The sequence below is a fragment of the Pagrus major genome, chromosome 19 (assembly GCF_040436345.1).
Source record: "Pagrus major chromosome 19, Pma_NU_1.0".
Classification (NCBI taxonomy): Eukaryota; Metazoa; Chordata; class Actinopteri; order Spariformes; family Sparidae; genus Pagrus; species Pagrus major.
Window position 1 is genome coordinate 17,804,139 of NC_133233.1, and position 24,961 is coordinate 17,829,099.

Below are 24,961 nucleotides of genomic sequence, written 5' to 3' on the forward strand. Positions count from 1 at the left end.
TTATTGTGACTTTTTGTCAAAGCCAAAGTCAATCCTTTGACGCACGGAAGTTTTTTAATAACCTGAAAGAGAGACGTGAAAATACACTCCCTTTCATACGCGCTTTTTGAAAAAGCCATTTGGAAAATTTCTCACGTTACGGTGACAGCAGGCTGAGGAGAAAGTTTTCTTTCAATTTGCCAAGGCTTCTTTCACCATTCACTGAGTGGACACTATAAAAGTAATTTAACAGTACTTTTAAATAAACATAGAATTATTGCTTCTCTAAATGAAACTCTTACACGACTGGTCAAATGAGAACGCAGATATTTGTCTGGACTCAACTCAGGATGTGGTGAGCTTTAAAAACTTTACCTGAAGTCACTGTTCCAGCTGTTTAAACTTTAATATGACCTATGTAAATTTAGGGGCAGCAGTTGGACTCGACTAAATTGCTAAAATTTGCCACAGAACTAAACAAGAAGTGTCTATTTCCACCTTTAGCGACCTTTCCTGTCAGGTTTGACTCCGTCTCACAATGAATAATCTCAACTACATTAGCTGAGTGTGGACCACTTTCATCCATAAGATTTGTTTGGCCTGTAGCCCAACATAAATGTACTGTAGGCTCTGGCTGTAGTAAAACTTCTATTGATAAATATAATCAACCAATAATAATAATAATAACAATACAAATTAATGTTGTTTATATAGTACTTTACATGCAACATATCAACAAAAATCACAAAAAGCAAGTAATTGCGGTGGTAATCACAAATATAAATATAAACAGCAGACAGTGTAACACAGGGAAATAAAATAAGTAAAAATCTGGATTGATAAAACGAAGTTAAAATCATCTGAATCAGGTGTTAAAAGCAGCTTTATATAAACGTGTTTTAAGAAGTGATTTAAAATGGGGCAAGGCATTCGATAGTGTGGGGGCTCTGTCAGTGAAAGCACAGTGAGGCGCGATTTTGGACTTGATATAAGAGTTTTGTCTGATGGTCTTAGGCAGCTCTGCAATAACCAGTTTAAAGATGCTAAACCTCACCAGAGAAACAACTTCTGACACAAACTTTAAATGAGGATTAGTACACTGTAAAGGAGCTCCATCTGGTGTAACATTGGAGAAATGCATCAGTACATTTTACATTTCATGTTTAAATTTGTTGTTGTAATTTAATTGAATGATTTGTTTATAGTTTTCATTTACGTATTTAATTGTTAATTATTCAGTAAGCATTGAGCCAAATCACCAGGGTAATACAGTTTAAACATTGAGTAATTCTGATTTCCTGGACAAAGAAATCAAACATCCACAATTTGAAAAAAAAGACACTATTTATTAATGAAATGTCAGTTTTACCACAGCAGGAAAAAAAACAAAGCCCTGTAATGTAATCACCAGTTGGCAGTTACAATGAATGGCATTGTTACATTACTTCCTATTATTACAAACAAGTTGCAGCCACAAAACCCACTGAATCAACCTTTTGTGAGTCTAATTAGATACAAATGACTTCATTCTGCTGCTTTTGTATTTAACAACATAAAGAAAAATGTTCTATTAGACATACTTCAGATTGCCCTCCTGAACCCGAATGATTTTCAACCGTCACCAGTACGTCAATAAAAGAAAAACATATATATTAAGAAAAGGCTGCCACATGTTTGAGCTGTACAGTGTATCTTTACTGTGTGTTATAAACTCTCATAATCAACACGATTCCTTCACTTTAATTTCAAGTCTTAAAATATCCTCCACATTATTTGGTTCGACATCTTTAGAACATTATTTTACAATTCATTTGGTCAGAGACTTGCAGTGGAAATGGTGAGTCAGTAAAACCTCCTTTGTATCAAAAATATTACAGCGTCACCAACGTCCTGTACAGAAAATACCATGCGGCATCACACATGATAACAAATGAGTCACTCACTTATGATATTTAAAGATTTTCATGAATTTATGTTGATCCTGTCCAAAAAAAAACCTCATTTAATTTAAGAGAGACAGTCTGATTCTCAGCAATTTGCCAAAATATATGGATGTTCAACTGGATTATCTGCAGCTACATTTAACCCTTCCAGTGGAAACATCTGAATTTTATCACACTTTGTAAACTTTGTACTTTAAAGTGAAGGACGTTTGGATTGTCAGATGAGATGCAACCTTTTTGTTTTCCTTAAAATTCCCCTCAAACTTTCTCGATAAAAGAGAAAAATCTGATGAAAAAGACGCGATGCTACCAATTTGACAAACACTAAAAAAACAATAATTTACTTCCCTCGCTTAACGAACATCAGTGAAACTGTCTAGCTATCGAAAACTGAACGCCTAAGAAGCTTAAACACAAAATGTAAAAAGAGACTTATACTTAGCCTTGTTATTTAGCAGCGCTACTGTCATGTGTTCTATATTAAAACATAGATTATATGTTTATGACAATCTAAGAACTACAGTTAGGACCGGAAAAAGAAAAAAAAAATCAACCAAGTAAACATAAACCTGGATATAAATATCATTTTAGCTGAAACTGATATGCAACACATTCAAAACCGACTGCCACACCCGGCACAAAAGAAATCTAAAACCAATAGTGCAGTCAAAATATTTCAAAACCATTTTACCCATAAAATCAGTGCCTTCATTTTCCTACCTGCAGTTTACATTTTGACAATAAGGAGATCAGTAGAAAAAGACAAGAAACTAAAATATCTAAATTTGCTTTGATCGTACAAAAATGAGTTCAAACTGGAGTCGATGAGATACGGTTCTACTTGGATCACACACTGTGTTGACAACATAATGCCTGACATGACTATAAAACTAACTGTCCCTCAGTACAGAATGTAATTACATAACGGAGCCCTTACATTTGAACCTTTGCAAAAACTAGCTGAGCACTTGCCGGTATATCTACATATACTTAAGTCCACACAGTAAGGCATAAAACAACCCACATCAGGTTGTTACTCTAGCTTAATGAGCAACAGAGATAAACCAGTCCACTTTTCTTCTCCGTCATCGATTTTTAAATCAAACTACACTAAATAATTTACGTATCACACTGCTACTGGTGCAGGATGGACGACCCCACTTGTCTGCAGATCGGCCATGTGTAACTATTTGAAATAAGATAAATCTCATGTCTGATACAGTCACAAAACTGTCACCTTGAGTTGTACACTGCAAAGATAGTCAGTGGCCTGTGGCAGCAGAAATAATACTGAACTTAACATGAGTAAAAATTCATAAAAATCGAAAGCATGAGCAGCTTCTGTGTGATAAGAATTATTGTTTCTACATGGAAAACTTTGGTCAGCGACTCTGACAGAAAAACGTCACTACACTTCCCTCGAAAACATTTTGGAACAGGATGGCACTGACTGAGATCGATCAACAGTTTAGTTTCTAGAACAGACACCTGCTTTAAGCTCTTCTGTTAGTATGGGTTTTCAGTAGGGATGCACCGATTGTGAAATTCTGGGCCATTACCATATTTTGTTGTTGTTGTTGTCCAGTTTATTTAGTTTTGTTGCTATTTGTTCCCCCTTTTGTGCTAGGGGGAAAAAAGTCAACAAATCTTCATTATAAATAAAATAATTGAACTGTTTTAACGTCTGTCAGCACTTCTGTACACTATCTTTGAAAGAGTTCAAATCATCAAAAAATATGAAATAGTCTGTATTATTATATCCCTTCACATACTTACCTAGCCTTACAAACTGATGGCAGGGATGTCACGAGCCAGTAGCTCATGAATGTGCCATTACAACAGATATACCATCAGCCACTGCTTTTAGCGAATGTCATCTTATTTGCAGTCAACAAGTGAGTATCGGTCCATCGATGTACGGCCGATAAATCGGTGCATCCCTAGTTTGCGGTCGTATTTTTAAGGTTAACCGGATACTTTAAAGAATCCAGAAAAAAAACTGCATTTCACTGTATACCCTTTACAGTCTTGGAAACAATGTACACAAAGTGCAAGTACATACTGTATACAAGAAAATATTAACCTGTAATTATAATTTTCCATGATGACGCAAAATCTATGAATGTCTTTTGTTAAAAATCCACACAACATCTTCACTCCTCACTGTCCTCACCTGGAGCTGTGAGAGGTACAACGCAACAAACTGTCCTCCGCTCCTCAGACCCCGCAGTCATTGGTTCTGTCTTGGAGTTTGCGGGTGTTGATGAGGAGGGTGGAGAGCGAGGCGACCGAAATGTGGAAGATCAGCTGCCACACGTTCCTCAGGCCGAGCAGGTAGAGGTTGCATAGGACGATGACACTCAGCAGAGCGAAGGACTTGTGTTTCTTCAGAGACGAATGGAACAGGTAGAGGTGGCACTGTGGACACAAGAGAGCTCGTTCACTGTGAAGAAGAGCGTCAGGTGAGTAGGTTTTGAAAAAGTGAACTATTTTTACCTGAAACACACAGCAGACAAACGCCAGGAGAAATGCCACGACGTTCCACACACCGTCATGATCGTCCTGCACGTAGGAAAATGAATAACATTGAACAAACTGCTGAGTTATCATTCAGGTGAGAGTCCACGTAATTTAAAATGTATCACATTCATTTCAGATTGAATGTGTAGGTAATTCTCACAAGAGCGACAATTTTGCAGGTTTGTGCAGACCTCATCATTCTGAAACCTCTGCTTTCACAGCAAAATGGTAATGTACAGCAGACAGTTAAGCCAGCTCAACATATCTATAATGAATGTAAGCTTATACATCAGACTGTTTCTGAATACAGTCTCCAACTAGACACAACAAATGGCTTTTTTCTAAAAGTGAGAAGGCCACAGTGTGGCATTCTTTTGAATATACAACATTTATGAAATGTAAAATATAAGTTTATATTGAATTTAACATTTGATATTGAATATTAAAACATAGCATACATGCTGGACGCCCTTCTAGATGTATTGATAATAGGGATCGACCGATGTTTTTGTCAGGGCCGATACTGATAATGAAACTGGTAATCCAGGGGACCAGTAACTGATATTTGGAATCAATATATATTAAAATTAAAATCTGTGTGTCAAAATTTAGAGAGTACATTTCAAATACTGTATATTGAGGTGCTTACAGTATACATTAATGAGTATTACCATTTTCTGCTATTTTATAATTCCGGCAAACTACATTTTGGAGGCAAATAACTTCAATACGGTTACTTAAGACTTACTAGTTACTTTCCCATTTAGATTATTAATACTTTATTATCATATGGCATCAGAGCCAACATAGCCCTTTTTTAAATTAATTTATTTTATTGACCATTTTATCAAATATTCACACATCCAACTAACTCAGATGCAGGTGCGTGAGAAGGTATCATGTCATTCTTTAAAAAAGAAGATCCCACACACTGCTCTTGCACTAAACATATTTATTAACACTACCAAAGTTTACTCTGGACCTTTGCCAAGAGTGTTTCTGGCGGTGGCACATACCTGGAAGGTGTACTCTATGAGGTGAACACCACGGATTATGTTCAAAGATGCACACATGATATTTAGGACCAGCGAGAGGATGCCTGGCGCTGTCACTGGTTCGAGTCTTACATTCTGACCTGTCAAACAAAAGAACATGATTGTAAAAAAGAGAAATGTGTAAAATGATAAAACACAGAAAGAACTTTGAGAACTTTTTCTCATTTCTGCATTACAGAATCAAACATTACAGAAACTCTACTGTATGTTTTATGTTGTGCTGTAAAAGTCATATGGTCAACAGTCTTACCAGTTCCAGCACCTTGCTCCATATGCCCATTAGCAATGCCGTTGAGCTCCATGTCCTCCAAGTGAATGACTTGAGGAGGGTGGATCCTCAGATCCTCCTGGACCTCTGCCAGTGTCACTTCCAGGGCCGGACCACCGCTCTGGTTGTACTGCTGCTTCAGCTTCTGAATGGTGCTGTCTGTCAATTGGCAGCAAGGGTAACATTATTATTGTTTCCTTTCAGCTGCCCAGGGAATACAGATGGTAAGTAAAGTAAATCTGGTACAAAGCATCTTTTCTCATTTTTCCGATTATTACATTTTGTGCATGTTCCCTGACATAACTAAAAGTAATAAACTAAATTAGGGTATTTTTTTTGTTTTAAAGCATCTAAAGCCATGAGCTATGTTTATCATGAAAAACATCAGATTTTAATTCAAAGCAAAAAATATCAACAGCTAATCTCGATGACAAAATTCCTCCTCCCACTCACCAAATTCCAAAAATGGATACGGTCTGTTTGCCAAGCCAACAACAGTGCTATTGAAGCATGCCGTGAACTCCCAGCGCAGATCTTCCAGGAAGCAGAAGGCCTTAGCAACAGGGAGGCTGCAGTGGCACACGGTCATGTAGGATACACCCTCTGACGAGACGAAGCTGAACAGGTGAGAGGAGAAAAGGTGTTTAGTAAACAAACAGCCTGACGCAGCATGACATGAATGCCCCATGACAACATTCTGTTTTTGCAAGTAACGGAGAGCACACAACTGAGACAGTCTGCTTTGGTTCCTGAATCCTTACTATATATTGAGCTCACGGCCCTTGACGGTCCCTCTGTCAGGGAAACAGGCCAGTGCCTTGCTGATAGTCCGGAGCTGCTGCTTCCTCTCCTGGAGCTCTCGGTTGTGTTCAAAGTCTGTGGAGGCTGACAGGGGGAGTCCATCCCTGACTCGGACCACGAAGGCAAACAGGATCAGAGACATGATCTACTTGGTCCATGAAGAACACACAGCCTACAAAAGGAAGATCAGATCATTAGTATTACAATTTTAGGGCTGCCACTACATTATTGTTATAATTTGACAGCCATTTCCTGAAATAATCCATTAATTTTGGTCTTTAAAATGTCAGAAATTAGTCAAAAATGCTTGTCACAAGTCCACAAAGCCCAACCGTTAAAGCACCATTATGTAACTTTTTTACTTTAAACTAAAACAACAAAATCATGTTGATGGTGTCTCTGTCTCAGCCACTCTGCCCCCCATCACTTGTTTCTGCACTATGTAACTTGAGTAGGAGGGTAGGATCACAGTGTTACACACGTTTACTTCAACATACAAGTTGTATCACATAACATTGTTATGACGTAATGAGATTTGTATGTAGTTAGCACCTACATCACATCTGATAAATTGTTACATACTTGGGATTTGTGTTTACGACGGTGGTGTTGCGCTCAGAAACTGTGGGGGGCGCCAGATTGCACAAAATTTCTACATTACATTGCTTTAAATGTCTTGTTTTGTTAGAACTCAACAACATTATGTTTTCTATTAGAAAAAAGACGTGAAACAACAAATATTAACAACTAGTGTTTTACTTTTTTTGGCTTTTTGTTGCTTGAAAACAACTTCAGTGATTATTTGATTATTATTACTAATAGTTGCAAAAACAATTCGCTTTCTTCTGACTACTGAGTGTCAGTTTATTAGGTACACTATGATGATAACACAATTACAGTCTAATATTACATCCTACACCTTCATGAAGGATTGAATTGGAAACTTTAACTGTTGTAGCCGAGTGTGATTCATCCCTGTAGTCATTTTGAAGTATGAAGAATAACTTGTTGTAATTGACTTATTTTGAGAGGAGTCCTCCCCATTTGTATCAGCGAGGTTAGCCTAACTATTAACATCTATTGCGAGGCTTATACAATAAAAACCAGAGGCACCACAAACCAGAGCATCCAAAAAGACCACGATGTGAACTGACCACACTGAAACTTACATGTTACTAACAGTTTTACCTACAATTGAATTTTATAATCTTCATGAAAGATTTTCCAGCAGGGCTGCATTAGTTTTAGCAGGTGTAACGCCACACATGGAAAGCTATATTTGTATTATTAACTGCGCAGTTCTTAAAACTGTGTTGTCTTTTTCTCGGTTAAACTTCACTTAGTAAATACTGATACTTCAGTCGACTATATATATAATTATAAACGTGTAGTGACACCTCCTTACCTCATTATCATGGGTTTCATGCTGCACCTTCTCACTTAGCTACTGTAGCTTAGCTCACTACAGCATCATATCAAAGAGCAGGTAGCCAGCACCAGCTTCAAAAGCGCGTTACGAGAACAATCGCATACTTTCTATTACCAGCGATTTAATACGGGAAAACCGGACAAACCTGTTATAACATATACGTATTAAGTTGCATTTAAATAAGCCAACGAGCTAACTTGGAGTCTTCTTCCTGGTACAACAGAACCACAACAAATCTGCTACGGAAACGCGTGAGGGACAAAAATAGAACTCGAGTCGGAGTTTTCTTGCAGCGCACCATCCTTTGCACTAAAAAGTGAACTTGCTAATGTCCGCCCTTAGTGACTAGCTGATTACCTGGCCAGCTACTGCACAGAGGTTAGTTCTGTCATTTGTGTCTCAAAGAAAACCTTTAATCTGATTTTTTTTCTATCGTTACGTTAAATGTGTAGTCATTTCGGCTGAGATAAATCTATCGCAACCGAGCTAACTTTAGCTAGCCGCTAACCTAGCTGTTACTTAACCCGTGTTGCAAGCGCTAGCGTTTGTGCTAATGTTGCGTTAGCTGTTGTTAGCAATTGAGCCGACGCTAGCACATGAGTGCTGCTCTGTTATTGTTTTACACATGGCTTGAACTTGTCCTTGTTCGGTTTCACCCAAAACCAACAGCTCTGTACCGTATTGACAGGTAGCTGACATTATACGGGTCGTGTTTATTGGACACTCATGATGTTACAGCTAATCGACTGTGTGATGATCAGCAGGTCCTTGTTTTGATGTGACATTAATATCAGGCTATGTGGGGATCATTACATCTGTTATTTTAGTGTGTTTAATGTATCTTTCTTATGTCTACATGACATGAAGCTCACATTACATACATTTCTAAATAGGCTTGAAAATGCTCTTTACAGTGGCGACTTGTCTTGAAGTTAAAGTCGATTATTGCTTTCTTTATATAGCAGAGAATTTTAACCAGTTTAACCATCTGACAAATGCAATATTTCCAGTACATCAATCACAGGCGAGGTTTGTAACATGACATTTGGCTATAAATACAATGTACTCCTGGGGTAGGTTAAGCAATGGCTTGCAAACCTATTTCAATACACAATTGAAATAGGTATGACTTTTGAACACAGTACTGCAGCTGCAATGTTCTGGTCTGTTTTTTATGATTAGCTTAACCTAAGCAGATACATTGCTTAAAATTAGGGGTAGATATCCAGCATTTTATGATTAATGGTATCTGTGATTATTCTGTCATATTGCCTATAAAATAATCTAATTTGAAAATTTGGTACTGCGGCTCTGATGCAACATGCTGACCACAATGACATCTGATTAGTAACACGTCACAGTTAATAGCCTATAAACACTGAGTAATCTGAATCTGCAAAGTAACTAGTAACTTATTTTATCAAATAAATGGGGGGAGAGGAAGTATAAAGTCCCCGAAAATGGAAATAGTCAAGTAATGTACGTTAAAATTGTACATACAAACAGTACTTGAGTATATTGTACTTATGTTTATTCATCACTGCTTGTGATGAATGAAGATTTTCACTATTACTGCAAATGAAAATCAGTCCCAAATATCGGTTTTCAGTCTCCTTGATTTTTAATAATTGGCCCTAAAAAAGTGATATAAGTCAACCCCTAATTAACATTAAGTCTGTAAACACACTTGAAATATTAGGTTGTGCTTTTACATGTAAGACATAAAACATAGAGCTTTTAATGGTCAGTATCATACAATCACAATACACTAAAACACACATACCACACTACATCAACACACATATAACCTACATCAAAGAACAATGCGGCAAAAATTGGTACAGCTTTGGTTTGCATTAAGCCAGCACTTATCCTTTGTTGTAAAAGATTTTATATTATTTTAATATATATTTAGATCTACAATGTGGTAATTTTCAGTTGCCACTCACCATGTTTCTTGTTACTCTGTTGCTGTCTTGTCTTTGGATATTTCCAGAAGACTGGGGCTAGACTATTGATACATTTGAAAATGTATTTTATATTTTAAGAACCACCACAGTTAGAAAAAGTAGGAAATTTAACATGTTTGCAGAAGTAGCCCTTTAATCATGATCAAGTCACCAAATATGAACACTAGCGCACTAGAACCAAACAGATAAACAAGGATGGACGTGGAAAAAATAACAAAAACGACCCGCTGCTACTGCTGCTACATAACAACTCCAGAGGACACACTGTAATTCACATAAGTTAATTGACTTTCTGTGCGACAGTAGAGGAGTACTGGCATTTGACAAGTCGAGACAGGGTTTTGGAAACATTGCGCCATGATTTCCTAATCATTTTAATCAAAGGTAAACACTCTGAGGTAAGATGCTGTCTTTGGCATTTTGGTACGCTGCTGTTGTGGCTTCTTGCTCACATAAATGAAATCAAACATTTTCAAACCAACGAGCCGCTGACAAATCTCAAAGATACATGTGAGGAAGCTGTGCTGTGCTCTGCTCGGATTTGCATAGCCAGTACATTTCTCCATAGACCTCTCTTGTCACACTCCCCTCCCATCGTTGTCTCTCCTCCCCTTTCTGTTTCTATCCTCCCTCGCTGTCTTATAGTCTCTCTTCTCTCTCCTAAATATGCTTTACCCTGTCAGTGCACACTGATGGGAGATAAAAAGAGAACCCGAATGAGGTGTTTACTGCTTCTTTGGGAGAAAGCAGCCTTGTTATTTTTCACTGCTTAGCTTTTTGCACTCTTTCTACATTTTAGGTCGCTCGGACTTTGATCACAATGGGGGTGAAAGACCGCCCACAGTGTTACTTTGATGTGGAGCTCAACCGGGAGCCAGGTAAGAGAATTTCAAATCAGTTTACGGGTATGAGAATGAGTTATAGATGTAAACAGCCTCAGCTCACTTTCATAGACGATTACTTTGAACTGACATCCTCAATTAAAATGTTTGTAAGAAGTCTGTGTATGTAGTTTTGATTGACACTCAGTGGTTGTTCGAAATGAAAGTGGAACTCTGAGTCATGCGTTGGTTTGATAGACTGGTTTGGTGTTACCAACTGTGCCTGTACTGAATGGTTGTATTAAAGTGAAGCCATTAGAGCATTGTGTACTTCTTGAACCGGAACTTCGTGCAGTTGAATGTGAAGATGGCACAAACAGTTTAGTGGTGTCAGGTTTAACTACAAAGTTAGTAGAGCGTAGTCCCCTTTAACCACATCAAATTGTACTCACTCATAAATACCAGCCAATCACATATTTTTTTCATCAAGATCCATGCGCTATTGCCTGAGCAATTAACAAAAACTCCACCCTTCATCTGGATCCACAACATAAGTTTATGGGGTCTGTTCTGGGCTGAGACCCATCCTCAATGCAAGTTTCGCTGAAATCCATTCAGTAGTGAATTGTGTAATCCTGCTGACAAACCAACCAACCAACAAAGGGACATGGGTGAAAACATAACCTCCTTCGCGGAGCTAATATGTTTTTTGGTTTTTCTTATATTTGGACATGGAGGGACCAAAGAATCCCCCATCATACTCATAAAAACAGTTTCAGATTTGCTCCTAGCTATGGAAAAGTTTGTATCACTCTGAGTTTCACCACAGGATTCTTCTAATTGTTGGAAACCAATTTAAAATGTGCAGCGTAGTAACATCTTAATTGTACCCTTGGCCTATTAATGTTTCCCCCCATTGTTACTTGTTTTTGGTAACACAAAGTTTAGATTGCCGATGCCTCGTATCATCATTAAACATTCCCATGTTTTTATAAGCTTCAAGTTGAATTGTGCTAATATGTTTCTCTTTTTTTGTTTCACAGTTGGGCGTATAGTCTTTCAGCTGTTTTCGGATGTTTGTCCCAAGACATGCAAAAACTTTCTCTGTCTGTGCACAGGTGAGTAATGTCCCGTCACGTTTGACTGTATGTCATATATATATGTTCTTTACGCTGTTGTTTAAACATATAGTTTTGAAACCTGTTTGAGAGCTTAACATGAAACTGGTGTGTTTGGTTTTACAGAAGTACAACTGTAAGACATAGCTTTATAGTACTCATTTCCACAATTTGAAAAAAATCTCCCTGTCTCTACCATAAAATAACCATAATGAGTAGATGAATCGTTAAGTAAATTACTTATGGATTGTAAGACTTTGGTCATCTGATATGTAGAGGAAAGGACCTATGACTGTGGTGTGAAGTGTCCAGTGACAGATGGAGGCGAAGGGTCCTGGTCTGTCTCCCTAGATATTTCACCAAACTGTGTAGGACACAGTGTACTGTAGTAGCAGTGGTCTGCCTAGAGATAGCCATAAATCTGCAAACAGACTGCGGATCGATCCTCCCTCTCATTTTTCTCCCCACCTGGCTGAAGGGAATGTGATGCTGGCAGGGGCAGACATGTGAGACGGCTGGTTAGACTGTTCCTTTTCTTGCACATAAAGAAACAACATAACTCTGTAATATACACCGTTCAGCCGTGGCTTTTTTTTTTTTCGAAGTGTGTGGTGTGTCCTTTTTAGGAGGGGATCAGCTCACACCATTAGAAATCAAACTCTAGGAACAATGCTGAAGCCAGTGAAGCAAAATACTGGAAGATTAGCAACCTAAGCTGCCCATGTGAACAGCCAGCCCTCTGTCCTCTGAAAGCACCCTTAAACACATCAACACATCTAATGAAATCTCTGCCTTCACGTCTCCTTTCACCCTAGGGGAAGGGAAATCCCGGGGGGTAATAGCTTTGGGCCAGTATTCTGTCCCTTGCCAGTATCACTACACTCAAGGATTTCTTAATGAATTCCTGCCCAGTATTAACAGCAGGATGCCTAAACAAAGTCATTCAGTTAATTGAAACTGTGGTTTCTTTCCCTTGTTTATAACAAACCCCATGTGGCAACATTCAAGACTAACATTTCTTAACACCTCAAGCCATCTGGTACACACGAAAGCACTTCACACAGTAGCAGCTCTGTTGAATGTTTTGTGTTGGATGTCAGCTCGATTAATATACTGGACATCTAATTGCAGGTGAAAAGGGAATTGGCAAAATCACAGGGAAAAAGCTGTGCTTCAAAGGCTCCACATTTCACAGAGTTGTAAAGAACTTTATGATCCAGGGAGGCGACTTCACCGAAGGTAATAATGTTTTTACGTATCACCTCGTTTACTTTGTGATTACTGTGTGTTTAGTCAAATTTTGCGAATTAAGTAAGCCAGCCCTGTTGCTGGTAACTGCTGGCTCCATTTTGACATAAAACCCAATGAAAGTGTAGCCAAGGGGAGATTGTCTTAGCTGAATTTAGATTAGTTCAGTTTAGTGTAGTGGACTAGCAGCAGGTTTGTCTGCAAGCCCAAGGTAAAAAAAAAAAAAAAAGCAAACACAAAACAAAGTCTGGCAAAGTCCAATACTTCCATGTGGGAAGAGAGAACTGGTTCAGTTCAGTTTAGTTTTTGTCCTACCACAGCGTTGCAGACATTTTCAATGTCTATGTTCTCTTTCATTGTACAACATTTAAATTTCATCAACAGAATCTCATTTGTGAAAATCACAATTTTCAAATCAAAGCTTATACACCTTTTATCAAAGGCTATACAGAAACAAAACAATTTCTGTTTCACAAACAGCAATATTTATACAATCACAGCCAACTAAAAGGCACATATCAACTTTCTGTACAAGTTTAATAAAGTCAATTACACAGTTTAACAGCTGATGCTAGTTACCGTTCAATAAGCAGTTTTTCTATGGGACTTTTGTATTGCGTTTGTTGAATTTCTACTGTTAATCTCTGCAGGAAATGGACGAGGTGGAGAGTCCATTTATGGTGGCTACTTTGAAGGTAATGGGAATGTCAGATTATCTAATAAACAGTCCACAAATGTTTATCTGAATACTCCTGAGCCTCTGACTTTGTAACTTTTGCATGAGCACAATGTTGCACGTTCCTGTTGTGTTAATAATGAATTTTCCTGTGTATGACTCCGTTGACCTTCACTTTTCCAATGTATAGTGTTGTCTTCTATTTAGTTACAGTAGTGGGCTTTATCAAATCAGCATGGAGAGTAGGCATTCTCTTTATTGAAAGCTACAATCTTCCTGCCTAAAATTTTCAACATATTCTTTTATTTATAGAGTGGTCTATTGCAAAATGAGAAGGTAAGAGATGTACACAGCTCAGTAACACCATGTCAACATTGTCCCCACCACCTTCCTCTCTCAGTTAAACCGGTGCAAATGTTTGCAGTGGTGCAGATGCAAATTTGTACTGAAAGGATATTAAAAGGGTTTTCTGTTCGAAAAGCCGCCCTGTAAGACCCCCCAAAGCCTCAGGCTGCTCAAATTGCATTTATGCCACATATGTGGTATTTATAGCCACACGACTACCGTGACTTGTAGTCCGACGCAGGCTGCAGGGCTCTCTGTTCTGGTTTGTGTTTTCCAAGCTAGACAAACATTTATGTATGCAAATAGCTTGATGATATTTATGATTGTTAAACCTTTCTTCTATAATATAGAAGAAGGGTTTAACAATCATGAATAGCATGTATGCTTTTTGCATGTATGAAATGTTTGTCTAACTTTAAATGTAAGACAGAAAACATACTACAGTAAATCTGAATATTATTCAGATTTACTGTAGTATGTTTTCCACATGATCTCTGCTCAAAAAATGTTTCGCCACTTGATGATAATCTAACCTTAATTTAGAGAAAGGAAATCTATCTCAATCAAGTTAAAATGAATGTAAATCAGTATGTGTAGTTAATAGTCTAAAACATAGAAAACCGGTTTGGTCCGTTAGAAAAGGACTAGAAGAAACAAGGAAGGACCAGTTGGTGAGGCAATGATAAGGTTTGATGGATAAAAGTATTTCTTCCTTTTGTTCTGTTCTTCCCTGAATATTTCTCTGTTATAACGTATCAGAGAGCACACTCTGACACTTCGATCCCTCTTTCTCTGCTCCCAACAGATGAGAACTTCATTCTCAAACACGACAGAGCCTTCCTGTTGTCGATGGCCAATCGTGGGAAGAACACCAACGGCTCACAGTTTTTCATGTGAGTAACCTGAAGTAAATGAAATCACTCTGCACCTTTAATAACTTTTTTAACTGACAGAGCACTTGCATTATTTATTTGCTTTTTTTTAATGTTTTTTGCGTTCTGTCCCTTTTTTCTGTCTTGAAACTGTAGAGTAGAGTTTGTGATTGAGTGTGAACGTCAACAATCCCCTCTCAGTGTGCAGTTAGATATCTAAGTGCAGAGAAACATAGATTCATTCTTTTTTTACCTACAAATGTGTTACATTTTTTCTCTTGCCATTTTTTGTGTAAAATTTACAGAAACTCTAGCATCCTGCTCTTCCAAGGTAATGTGTCTCCAAGGCTGTGTTTCTCTCTCTTCTCCTGACTCTATTTATCATTTAGTAGTTTGTATTTGCAAGTATTCTGCAGAGTTAAGTGTTTATTTTGGATGTTTGAAGAATATTCACAAATGGCTTGAGGTTATTTGGCTTTGTAGACTCCCTTTAACACTGGAACAGGTTTTCATAATAAGTTACAAATATCCTCCAAGAGTAAAAACTCTTCAAACATAAAGGAGGAAATGTAATCAGTATCTCTTTATATAATCCAAATTGATAGGCCCCACTCTGCCTGTTCATGGCTGTTTTTAATTCAACAGCCAAAATTAAAGTGAATAAGAATAATAGAAAGTGTTTCTAAATTGATTTGCAGTCAAATATTATTAAAAAAAATTCTGTACTTTCTTTTGAGATTTTTTCCCATGGTACAGTAGCACCCGCACTTTGTTGAAGTTACTTGTTTATTCTCATTCTTTTCCTACGTTTTCTCCTTTTTCATGACCCCGACATTGCGGTTGGTCGACCTTCCCCGGCTTCTTTGCTGGATTCTCCACAAACAGCACAACGAAGATGGCCCCGCATCTTGACGGGTAAAATCTTAATTTCTCTTTGCCATTAAATATATATTTACAGTTATTAGTGAACCTTAATTTCTGAATTGATATGTCCAGCATCTCACTCTGGAAATCCTCTTGAAGTCCCTAAAATATTGTATTTATTTCTAACATTCAATAGTCATGACAAAATATAAGAAATATTAAAGGTTAATAGAATCAAATTTTATCTTCTTTGCTAGGAGATTAAGAGCCTGAAACTCAGCTAATCAGCCTCATTATGACCACATGGGTGTGGTTTGATCTGATTTGATTGACTGTAAGCAACAACCCACCAAATGTAATTAGATTGACATGAACTTTTTTCCTACTGAGCCCCACCCACCTCAAACCAATGAGAAATACAGAAATCTCTCATATGAAATACCCCAAGTTGTTCTCATTTTGTCAGAAAAGTAATTTGTGTGAGATACCTCCACTCATAGTAAGAAGCTGATTGAGAAAAATATATTTTTGAGGCAAGTAACTGTGCAGTTATAATGGGTATCAATCTGTTGTAACCCCGCACAGAGTCCACGTCGTCTTTGGTGTCGCCATCTCCGGCTTTGAGGTGATAAAGAAGATCGAGGGGCTGAAGACTGATTCAGCCAGCAGACCCTACGCTGATGTGAGAGTGATGGACTGCGGACAACTTATCACCAAGTCCGCTAATGATGGTAAGTTCAGACTGATTTATTTTATTGTTGGAAAATCTTGTTTGTTTTTTTTGGGTGTGGGGGTGTGTGTGTGTGTGTGTGTGGGGGGGGGGGGGGGGGGGGGGGGTGTTGGACAAGAATGGAGCTTTTTACCGCAGAGGAATAAGCTACATGACACTTTGGATACACAAGCAATATTTGTTGCAATATAGGATTTGTTCAAAATAAGAAAAATATAGAATATCATCAGACTTTTAACTATTGCTGTATGAAAACCCCTCCAGTCTTTGTACATTTGACATATTGCCGCCCAGTCAGTGTAGTAAAGGTTTAATGTCTGGTGTTCATCACAACTTATGTTAGTTCTTCATCAAAGCTTAAATAGATGTTATCCGTTGTTTTAAATAAATATTTTACCATTTGAATTCTCTCTTCTGTTATTGTCTCTTGTGGGGAATAATGTGTGCTGCCTGCCTGTGATTGTAACTGGGTCATATTTCGTGCCCATTCTGTTAGAGGTTGGCATTTTGATGCCAGCTTTTTCCCCCACTGGCATTCGTGCGGGGCGTGTAACCTGATCTTCTGTTTAATGAGGATCAGCAAGGTGATCTCTGTGGACTTCAGTTGGCATCTGCCCACCCGACTCTGCCAGGCCTCCGACATACTGAGAAGAATCAAACAAAGCCTTTGTTGTTATCGTGTTAGACCACCCTGAAAATGACTCATGGCTTTTGAACTTTAATTCCCACTGTCACATTCTTAAAAATAAAAGTCATTTGTAATTAAATGGCACATTCTGTTATGTTTCTGACTCCAGTACTCGAAGGCAAGAGGAAACGAACTTCCCATTCTGCTGACTCGTCCTTCAGTTCCCATGAGTCGTCCTCTCAGTTCTTCTCTTCAGGGGAATCTGAAAGTGAAATGGATAAAAAACACAAACAACGGAAGCAAAAGAAACATGTGAAGACTAAACAGTCAAAAAAGAAAAGAAGGGAATCAAAGAAGGAGAAAAACATTATACCCTCAAAGCAAAGGTATCTTTTTTTATCTTGGTTCATGATCACATCTTTCAAAGCTTATTTAATTACTTACATGTGTCTCAAATGAACATAACCACAGTTTTGTTCCTGTCTGCTCAGGTAAAACGAAGTACTTACAAGTTTCACTGTCAGTTTTCACAGAGACGAGACAGGTTGGTTCTTTGCATAACAAATCATTGTTTTGCATCTCACAGTCCTGTGGAAAAAGAGATGCAGGACATGGATAATGAAGTTGAGGGAGAGAAGGAGCAGAGTGGGAAGAGAGAGAAGCCTGTTGTCCGACCGGAGGAAATCCCACCGGTGCCCGAGAACCGCTTCCTGCTGCGACGGGACATGCCCTCTCAGGAAAATAAAACAGAGATGTCAGTTTTAAGTACATTTATATGGTGTTTTTTTGGACTACATTTTATCTTACACATTGGCCAGTGTATACCTATATAATTACAAAAGGTGTTGCCTTTTGAAATTTCATCTTTTCAGAGTTGAGAAAGAAGAAACGTTTCTTTCAACTGAGCAGAAACCAGCAGTCTCGAAGTCTGGACGGAAGATCAGAGGCAGAGGAACGATGGTATGTTTATCTCAACTCAGATCAGACACTTGCCAGATTTGGTGTTTATGGATCCACTTTGATTCCAAGAGATTAGTTGTCAACTAGGGCTGCAACTAATGATTATTTTCATTATTGATTAACCTGCCAAAAATTATGTAGGTCTATTAACTGTCAGAAAATGGTGAAAAATGTCCATCTCAGTATCTCAAAGTCCAAGGCAATGCCTTTAATGTCTTGTTTTGTCAGTCCAAAACCCAAAGATATCTTCATAATTGAGAGGCTGAAAACATTTTTCTGCAGTTTTTCTCTTGCAAGAGGCCTCACAGGAGAGGAAAGCAGAAAAAATATACTTCTACAGCCAAGAATAATACTTTTTTTCTCCATGCTCATTCCTGCCTGCATAACTTTTTTATGAAAATCATAAATCATATGAAAGGCAAATAATCTTCACACACAGCCTCAGCGATCTCTTTAAAGAGTTTTGATGTTTTCTTATGAATGTACTTTGAAGTATCAATACATTTTAACTTTTTTGCAGAGATATCACACCCCCACAAGATCTAAATCGCGCTCAGCCTCTGTGGAGGAGCGCGGCAGCAGTGATACTCCGCCTCACTGGAAAGAAGAGATGAAGAGAACCAAAGTTTATCAGCCGCCGAGCATCGAGCGATGGAGCAAAGGAGACAAGTATGTCCTAATATATTACTTTGTTACTTAGAATGTCAGATTTGTTCTTTTTTTCCTGCTTCATGTGTCTTTTGACTTAACAGATTGACTGACCATTCCTCAAGCAGATGGGACGACAGGAGTGACTCTGCGTGGTCCCGGTCCCGGTCTGCAGAACACTCCTCAGACCGCAGCTCTAAGAGGTCCAGCCAGCGCCGCCAGGAGAAGAAAGAGAAGAAGAAATCCAAACGAAAGAAGAAGACAAAAAAACGTAAACAGGGCAAGAAGAAGAGCTCCAAGAGCAAACCTCAAGAGCCTCACCTGTCGGAGGGTGAAAAGTCAGTGCCTTCAGAAAGAAAGCCCAGAAGATCCCGTTCTACATCCCGCTCCTCCTCAAATCAGCATCATTCGTCAACTCGGAGGAGACGGCGGTCCTCGCTGTCCTACTCTAGATCCTACACATCCAGTCAGTCCAGATCAAGAGGCAGGTCCAGGTCTTATTCAAGATCAAGAAGCTTCTCTAGGTCTAGAAGTCGGTCTTTGTCTAGATCCAGATCTCTGTCCTATTCTCGATCACGGTCTAGATCCAGATCAAGATCAAGATCCAGGTACAGATCGAGGTCTCCATCCAGAAAGAGAAGTTCATCCAGATCCCCAAGAAAGAGAAAAGCTAGTAAGCCCAAACCGGACGCCATGATCCACGTCCCCGATAAGCTTCCAGACAGCAAAGTCCCACCAGTCGCCAGACTCCCTGATGTCCCTGCTCCTGAAAGTGTCCCTGTGATCCCACTCAGTGACAGTCCTCCACCCTCTCGTTGGAAACCTGGCCAAAAGCCATGGAAGCCCTCCTACATCCACATTCAGGAAATTAAAGCTAAAGTAGCTGCTAACATTTCCGGTGCGGGACAGGCAGCTGATAGCGTTACAGAAAAGGCTCAGACTTCAGTTGCACCCAAGAGTCTGCCAGGTGATCCTGAAAGCGACAAAGCTCACAAACCTGCAGGGTGCTCACACAGCAGGTCCTCCAGGAGCAAGTCCTACAGCCGATCATACAGTCGCTCAGGGAGCAGAAGTTACAGTAGGTCCAGGTCCAGATCCCCTCATCGGCAGAATAGCAGGTCATCCTCCTACAGCAGATCAGACTCTGAACACTCCCAGAAAGCAGGTAGCAACAAGAAGAATGCACTAGACAAGGAATGGAAGGAGTATTACAGCTCCCTGAAGAGGATAAAAAATTTAGACAAGTTAATTTCACTTGAGAGTAGTCAAGATCAAGCTCAGTCTGGATCGGAGAACAGGGCAGGCTGTGAGCAAAGTCCGGATATCAGTGGCTCTGTGGAGAAAATAAAAGAGAAATGCAGCTCACAGGATCGAGAGACGAAGCACCACAGCTCGGTACCGTTGGAGAGCTTAAATAGCAAGACTGAATGGGATAGTGACAGTGATAAAGTGAGCCAAAGCAACAGTAACACCCTGTCAAAAAAGCAGCAACAAGCAGTTCAGTCCAGTGAAGTTCCTGACAAGAAGTTGTCCACACTCACCGGATGGAATTCAGAAAGTGAATCTGAAAATATAACAGCCAGGACTTTGGCCATATCTGAAAAAGAGGAAGGGGAGGCGAGCTCAGAATCGGAATACGAGGCATGCAGAAAGATGTCCGCGGCGGTGGACGCTCTGGCACAAAAGATTGCTGCTGCTGCTTCTAGTCCGTCGGTGGGAAGTCCTGAAAAGGCCCCAGAGCCTGAGAAGCCCAAGAGCAAGAAGAAGGCCAAACGTAAGCACAAACGCAAGAAAAGAACTGAGCACAAAAGTGGTTCCCATCACAGTAAAGGCAAAGGGAAGAGATCTAAGAGGAAGCATCAGAAGCTCAAAGAGACATTTCACTGGCAGCCACCTTTAGAGTTCGAAGAGGAGGAGGAAGAGGATGAATCGAAACGAGAGAAACGTAGTCCAGGTAGGGTTGGCAAGGAAAGGCCTGGAGTGGACAGTATGAATGAAAAGGACAGACATTTAACCTCTTTGAACAAGAATCCTATTAAAGAAGAAGATAAGGGGCATCAGAGAACAAAACACACAGAACATCTTCAGTCATCCAACAAGAATGGTGCTAATTTACCCAGCATCAAAGAGCAGCAGTCATTAGATGATATGGACATTTGTACCCCAGAGCACGATGCGGAAATTGTAGAAACTACAGCTACAAAGGATTCTCACAATAATGCACCTGAGTCAACCCTAAAATCTACCTCAAAGTCTTCAGATACAGCAAGTAAAGACAGAGCTTTACCTCATAGCAAAGATCAGCCTTCTGTTACCTCCACAACAACCGCCGGTGGACAGCAAGATGAAGGAACCACCGGCAAAACTTCTGGCTCTGCAATTAATTTTAAATGGAAGCCTTTGAAAGGAATGTCGGCTCTACAAAATATCAACGTGCCACCTGTTACTTCAAGAAACGTCCAACTTCAAGACAACCAGACCTCCAGCAAGCAGGCAGTAAGAATGGAGATAAAAAGCAAAAGCCGGGTCCGACCGGGATCTCTGTTCGATGAGGTTCGGAAGACTGCACGGCTCAACCAGAGGCCGAGGAACCAGGAGAGCTCCAGTGAGGAAAGTTCCCCGTCTGTCGGAAAGACGAGTGGAACACGCTCGCCAAAGAAATCCAGGTCCGTGTCCAGGAAGTCTCGCTCCATTTCCACTCACCGGTCCCGCTCCAGAGGCTGGTCCCACTCCTACAGCAGGTCCAGGAGTAGATCCCGCAGCTCCAGCTACTCCTCCAGGTGAGACGAAAAGCACGCTGATTAATGACAAGCATGAGGGCAGCATCAGTTATTCTTTCTAAATGCTTTTGACGCAGATCAAGAGCGTCAAAGTGATAAACTTGATGGATGTGAAGCTTTTATTCCAGATCGGGTAAAATCTGATTTATAACACAAAGTAATTCTTTTAGGAGCCGCAGCAGGAGCCGGAGGAGGCGTGGAAGAGGAAGGTCACGCTCTCGTAGCAGCACGTACAGAAGTTACAGGAGTCACAGGTAGAACCTGAAGCACCTATTTAATGATCTATTGTGGCACCTAATTGATCCCGGTGGGAAAAGCAGTGGAAACTCTGAACTTTCAGTATCATGCTCTTAATTTTACATTTCAGTGACATTAGACTTAGTAACAAATGTTGTCATTGTATACACAAACCTTCAAACTTGTGTCTTTTGTTTTTTCAGTCGGACGTACAGTAGAAGTCATTCCAGGAGTCGCTCGTATACTCGCCACCGGAGATCCAGGTCAATATTCTAACAGACACTAAGAAGAAGAAGTATTTAATGGTTTATGTGATGGGTCACTGAGTACCCTGAGATCAGATACAAACACTTTTTCCAGATTAAAACACCGCTTTATCTAATTTGATCTTAATTAAAATTAAAGGTGCACTATGCAGCTTTTTTACAGTCCTATAAACAAACAGAGACAGAGATCTTGATACAGCGAATGGGAGTTTGCGAGAGCTAAAGCCAGACCCAGACTACAGGAGTTAAAGGCCAATTTAATCCTAATTCTCTCCCACTGGAGGGAAAGTCTGGTCTGGGACCACGGTTGGTACCATTGTTCAGCCCAGATTATCTGGTAATGTGAGAGGTTTACTTCAGGAGATATCGCTGTAATACAATAATTATACATTATACAATTATACTTTTTTAAAATGTTTTCAACTAATATGAAGTTTGAAGCAGTATAGTTCATATGATAGCACAGGGAACAACTGAAACAGAGCAGATAAGTGTCAGGATGTTAGAGCTACAGGAAGCAAGTGATATTAAATTATTCTATTGACAGAAAAGTGACGACTTTGATTCATAATGTTTCAGCCAAAGTGAAGATTTGCTGCTTTTCATTGTCTGATGTGATAATGAAAGTCACTTTCTTCAGGTTTGTCAGGTCTGACGTCACCTTGGACTGTAGAATATATAAATATATAATTTATTTTGAATCTATTTTTCAAGAAAATAACCAGCAGATTAATCAATAATTAAAATGACCAGTTTTTTTCAGCCCCAGAATAGATAAGTCTTATCTTTAGCCATTAATTGTTGTGTCTGCAATCACACAATGCAGGAATAACCAATTAATCTTTTCCACTAAGCACACGCAGACATTATTCTGATAAAGATGACAACATTCAAATAACTGTAGTCTTTATCATCATGTCAGGCTTTGCTTTCCTTTGTATAATTAGCCTCTACTAAGCAAGTCTTTTCTTCTGGTGATATTCCAAAAATAATATCTTTGTTGTCAACCGTCTGTCTGTGAATGCAGGTCAGACTCCTACGACAGCTACTCCAGCAGGAGTCGGAGCGTGAGCAGGAGACGAGGTCGCCGCCGAAGTGACAGCTACAGGAGCTCGGACCGCCGCTCCCGGTAAGGCGCTCTGCCTTCTGACAGACGTCAGCACCTCTTTTCCTTCCTGCGGTTTGACACAGAGACAAATCAATCACTCAGACTCAGTGTACGAATCCGAGTCCTAATATTTCATCGTGATATCTATCTCCTGCAGGTCGTACCGCTCCTCCAGTCGCAGTTCTTCCAGGCGCAGAAGTCACAGTCGCAGCAGTCGCTACAGTTGAGCTCTGGAGTCTGCGGAGAGGGAACAAAACCACAAAGTCTGGACCTGAAACGCTGAAGAGCAATTACTGTTATCATCTCAGATCAGAAAGCTCAAAGAAGAAAAATCTTCATCTTGTTACTGCGCTGTATGTTCCTCGTATAAGCTGACATGATGTTATTGAATGTAAATAAATAAATCGCATTACAGGCTTATATAAAGAAGGATCTTTTAGGGACTTTAACAGCGAGAACAACTGGGCCGAATCTTATCAACATGGCCACTCTGGCAGCCACGGTAAATAATGAAAGATAAGCTGTATATATTTCAAAATATTGTATATTTGTTTAACCCTTTTCTACATCTGTTTTTTATACACTGAAACAAACAGTTACACATACTGTGAGTCCTCTCAGTTGTGATGCGTGTGATGGGTTGAGGGTTTGCCTTAAATTCAGGGTCGGCATGATCGGATTCTTAAATGGAAGAAATAACTTTTTGTAGCAGTTTCAAGCTCATTTTATTTCCCTTTGTTTTAATACTGTACAATGAATGTTACAACTGTACTCAATGTGGTTCTTATGTTACTCAAACAGTTATGAATGTTTACACTCAGTAAAACCATCACATCTTATCTCATCGTGTCTGGTTTTTCCAGTTTTTTCCTTATTTTTCAGTAGATAATCCTGCAGAGGTGTCACTTTATGTCCTCAAATGAATACAACGGCGCCATCTGCCTTTCAATTGAGAACTGCAACGTGTGTGTGCTGCATAGTAATGTCTATTCTGGCAGATTTATACTTTATGTCAGTCAGTGCAGTTTTCTTATTATAGAATCCACTGTATTAGGTGTCATGCAATTACAAGAATCAGATTAATACACATTTATAATTTCACTCCCTGGTCACAGCACAAAAAAAAGGAAAGAAAACTATTAAATTATTAATTATACTCAGAACTAATTAACTAATTGAAAATTTGCTTCCTCCTTGCTAATATTTGCATACACTTAAAGCTCCTGCCTCTCTCTTGTGGGAGCTTTTGTAAGCTGCTTTGCAAGAAAACTAAGAATTGTCCATTACACGCAGACCCTATTGAGTTGCTACAGTGCCTGTCCAGTTTTTATCTGCGAGTGCAGGAGTGCAGGCAGTGAATACATCTACTGTTCAGGCCTGCTTTGTATGGATGGCTCTCAGTACAAATCAAATCTGGGTGTACAATGCTCAATCATAACCAGCACGCAAGAGTCGCAACTAGCATGCAGTTGTGGGTGTTTTTTAGGAAGGCATAATAATGGTAAAGTGTGTATTTAAAGGAGACCTATTATGTTCCTTTTCTTTCCTTCAGTGTTTTATTTGGGTTCTTATGCATGTAAAAGATCCTGACAGTTAAAAAGGTCAAAGCTTGCACCAACAGAAGCTCCTCTCTCCCACAGAAAACACTGCTCCTGAAACGCCTCGACAGTAGTCCCGCCTTTAATTCTGTGACTT

General features: G+C 39.4%; 2 protein-coding genes across 3 annotated transcripts; one reads left to right on the plus strand and one right to left on the minus strand.

Moving 5' to 3' along the window:
• Positions 1-1,304: 1,304 nt before the first annotated feature.
• On the minus strand, positions 1,305-8,233 carry sec22c (SEC22 homolog C, vesicle trafficking protein). The gene is made up of 7 exons (XM_073488909.1): positions 7,972-8,233; positions 6,527-6,738; positions 6,219-6,382; positions 5,748-5,924; positions 5,459-5,577; positions 4,419-4,484; positions 1,305-4,340 (listed from the first exon to the last, which is right to left on the minus strand). Exons 2-7 carry the CDS (start codon positions 6,706-6,708, stop codon positions 4,140-4,142), a joined length of 909 nt encoding a protein of 302 aa, XP_073345010.1. The 5' UTR covers positions 6,709-6,738; positions 7,972-8,233; the 3' UTR covers positions 1,305-4,139.
• Positions 8,234-8,287: 54 nt separating this feature from the next.
• nktr (natural killer cell triggering receptor) lies at positions 8,288-24,105 on the plus strand. Of its 2 annotated transcripts, XM_073488792.1 has the most exons (17): positions 8,288-8,373; positions 10,765-10,843; positions 11,830-11,904; positions 13,036-13,143; positions 13,803-13,847; positions 14,979-15,066; positions 15,931-15,960; positions 16,495-16,640; positions 17,437-17,653; positions 17,854-18,021; positions 18,140-18,227; positions 18,748-18,896; positions 18,980-21,655; positions 21,826-21,909; positions 22,096-22,155; positions 23,186-23,287; positions 23,424-24,105. In XM_073488792.1, exons 2-17 carry the CDS (start codon positions 10,786-10,788, stop codon positions 23,491-23,493), a joined length of 4,164 nt encoding a protein of 1,387 aa, XP_073344893.1. In that variant the 5' UTR covers positions 8,288-8,373; positions 10,765-10,785; the 3' UTR covers positions 23,494-24,105. The 2 variants fall into 2 exon arrangements, with proteins under 2 accessions (XP_073344893.1, XP_073344895.1); XM_073488794.1 differs by lacking the exons at positions 8,288-8,373; positions 10,765-10,843; positions 11,830-11,904; positions 13,036-13,143; positions 13,803-13,847 and adding an exon at positions 15,351-15,376 and having other exon boundaries at positions 14,649-15,066.
• Positions 24,106-24,961: the final 856 nt, after the last annotated feature.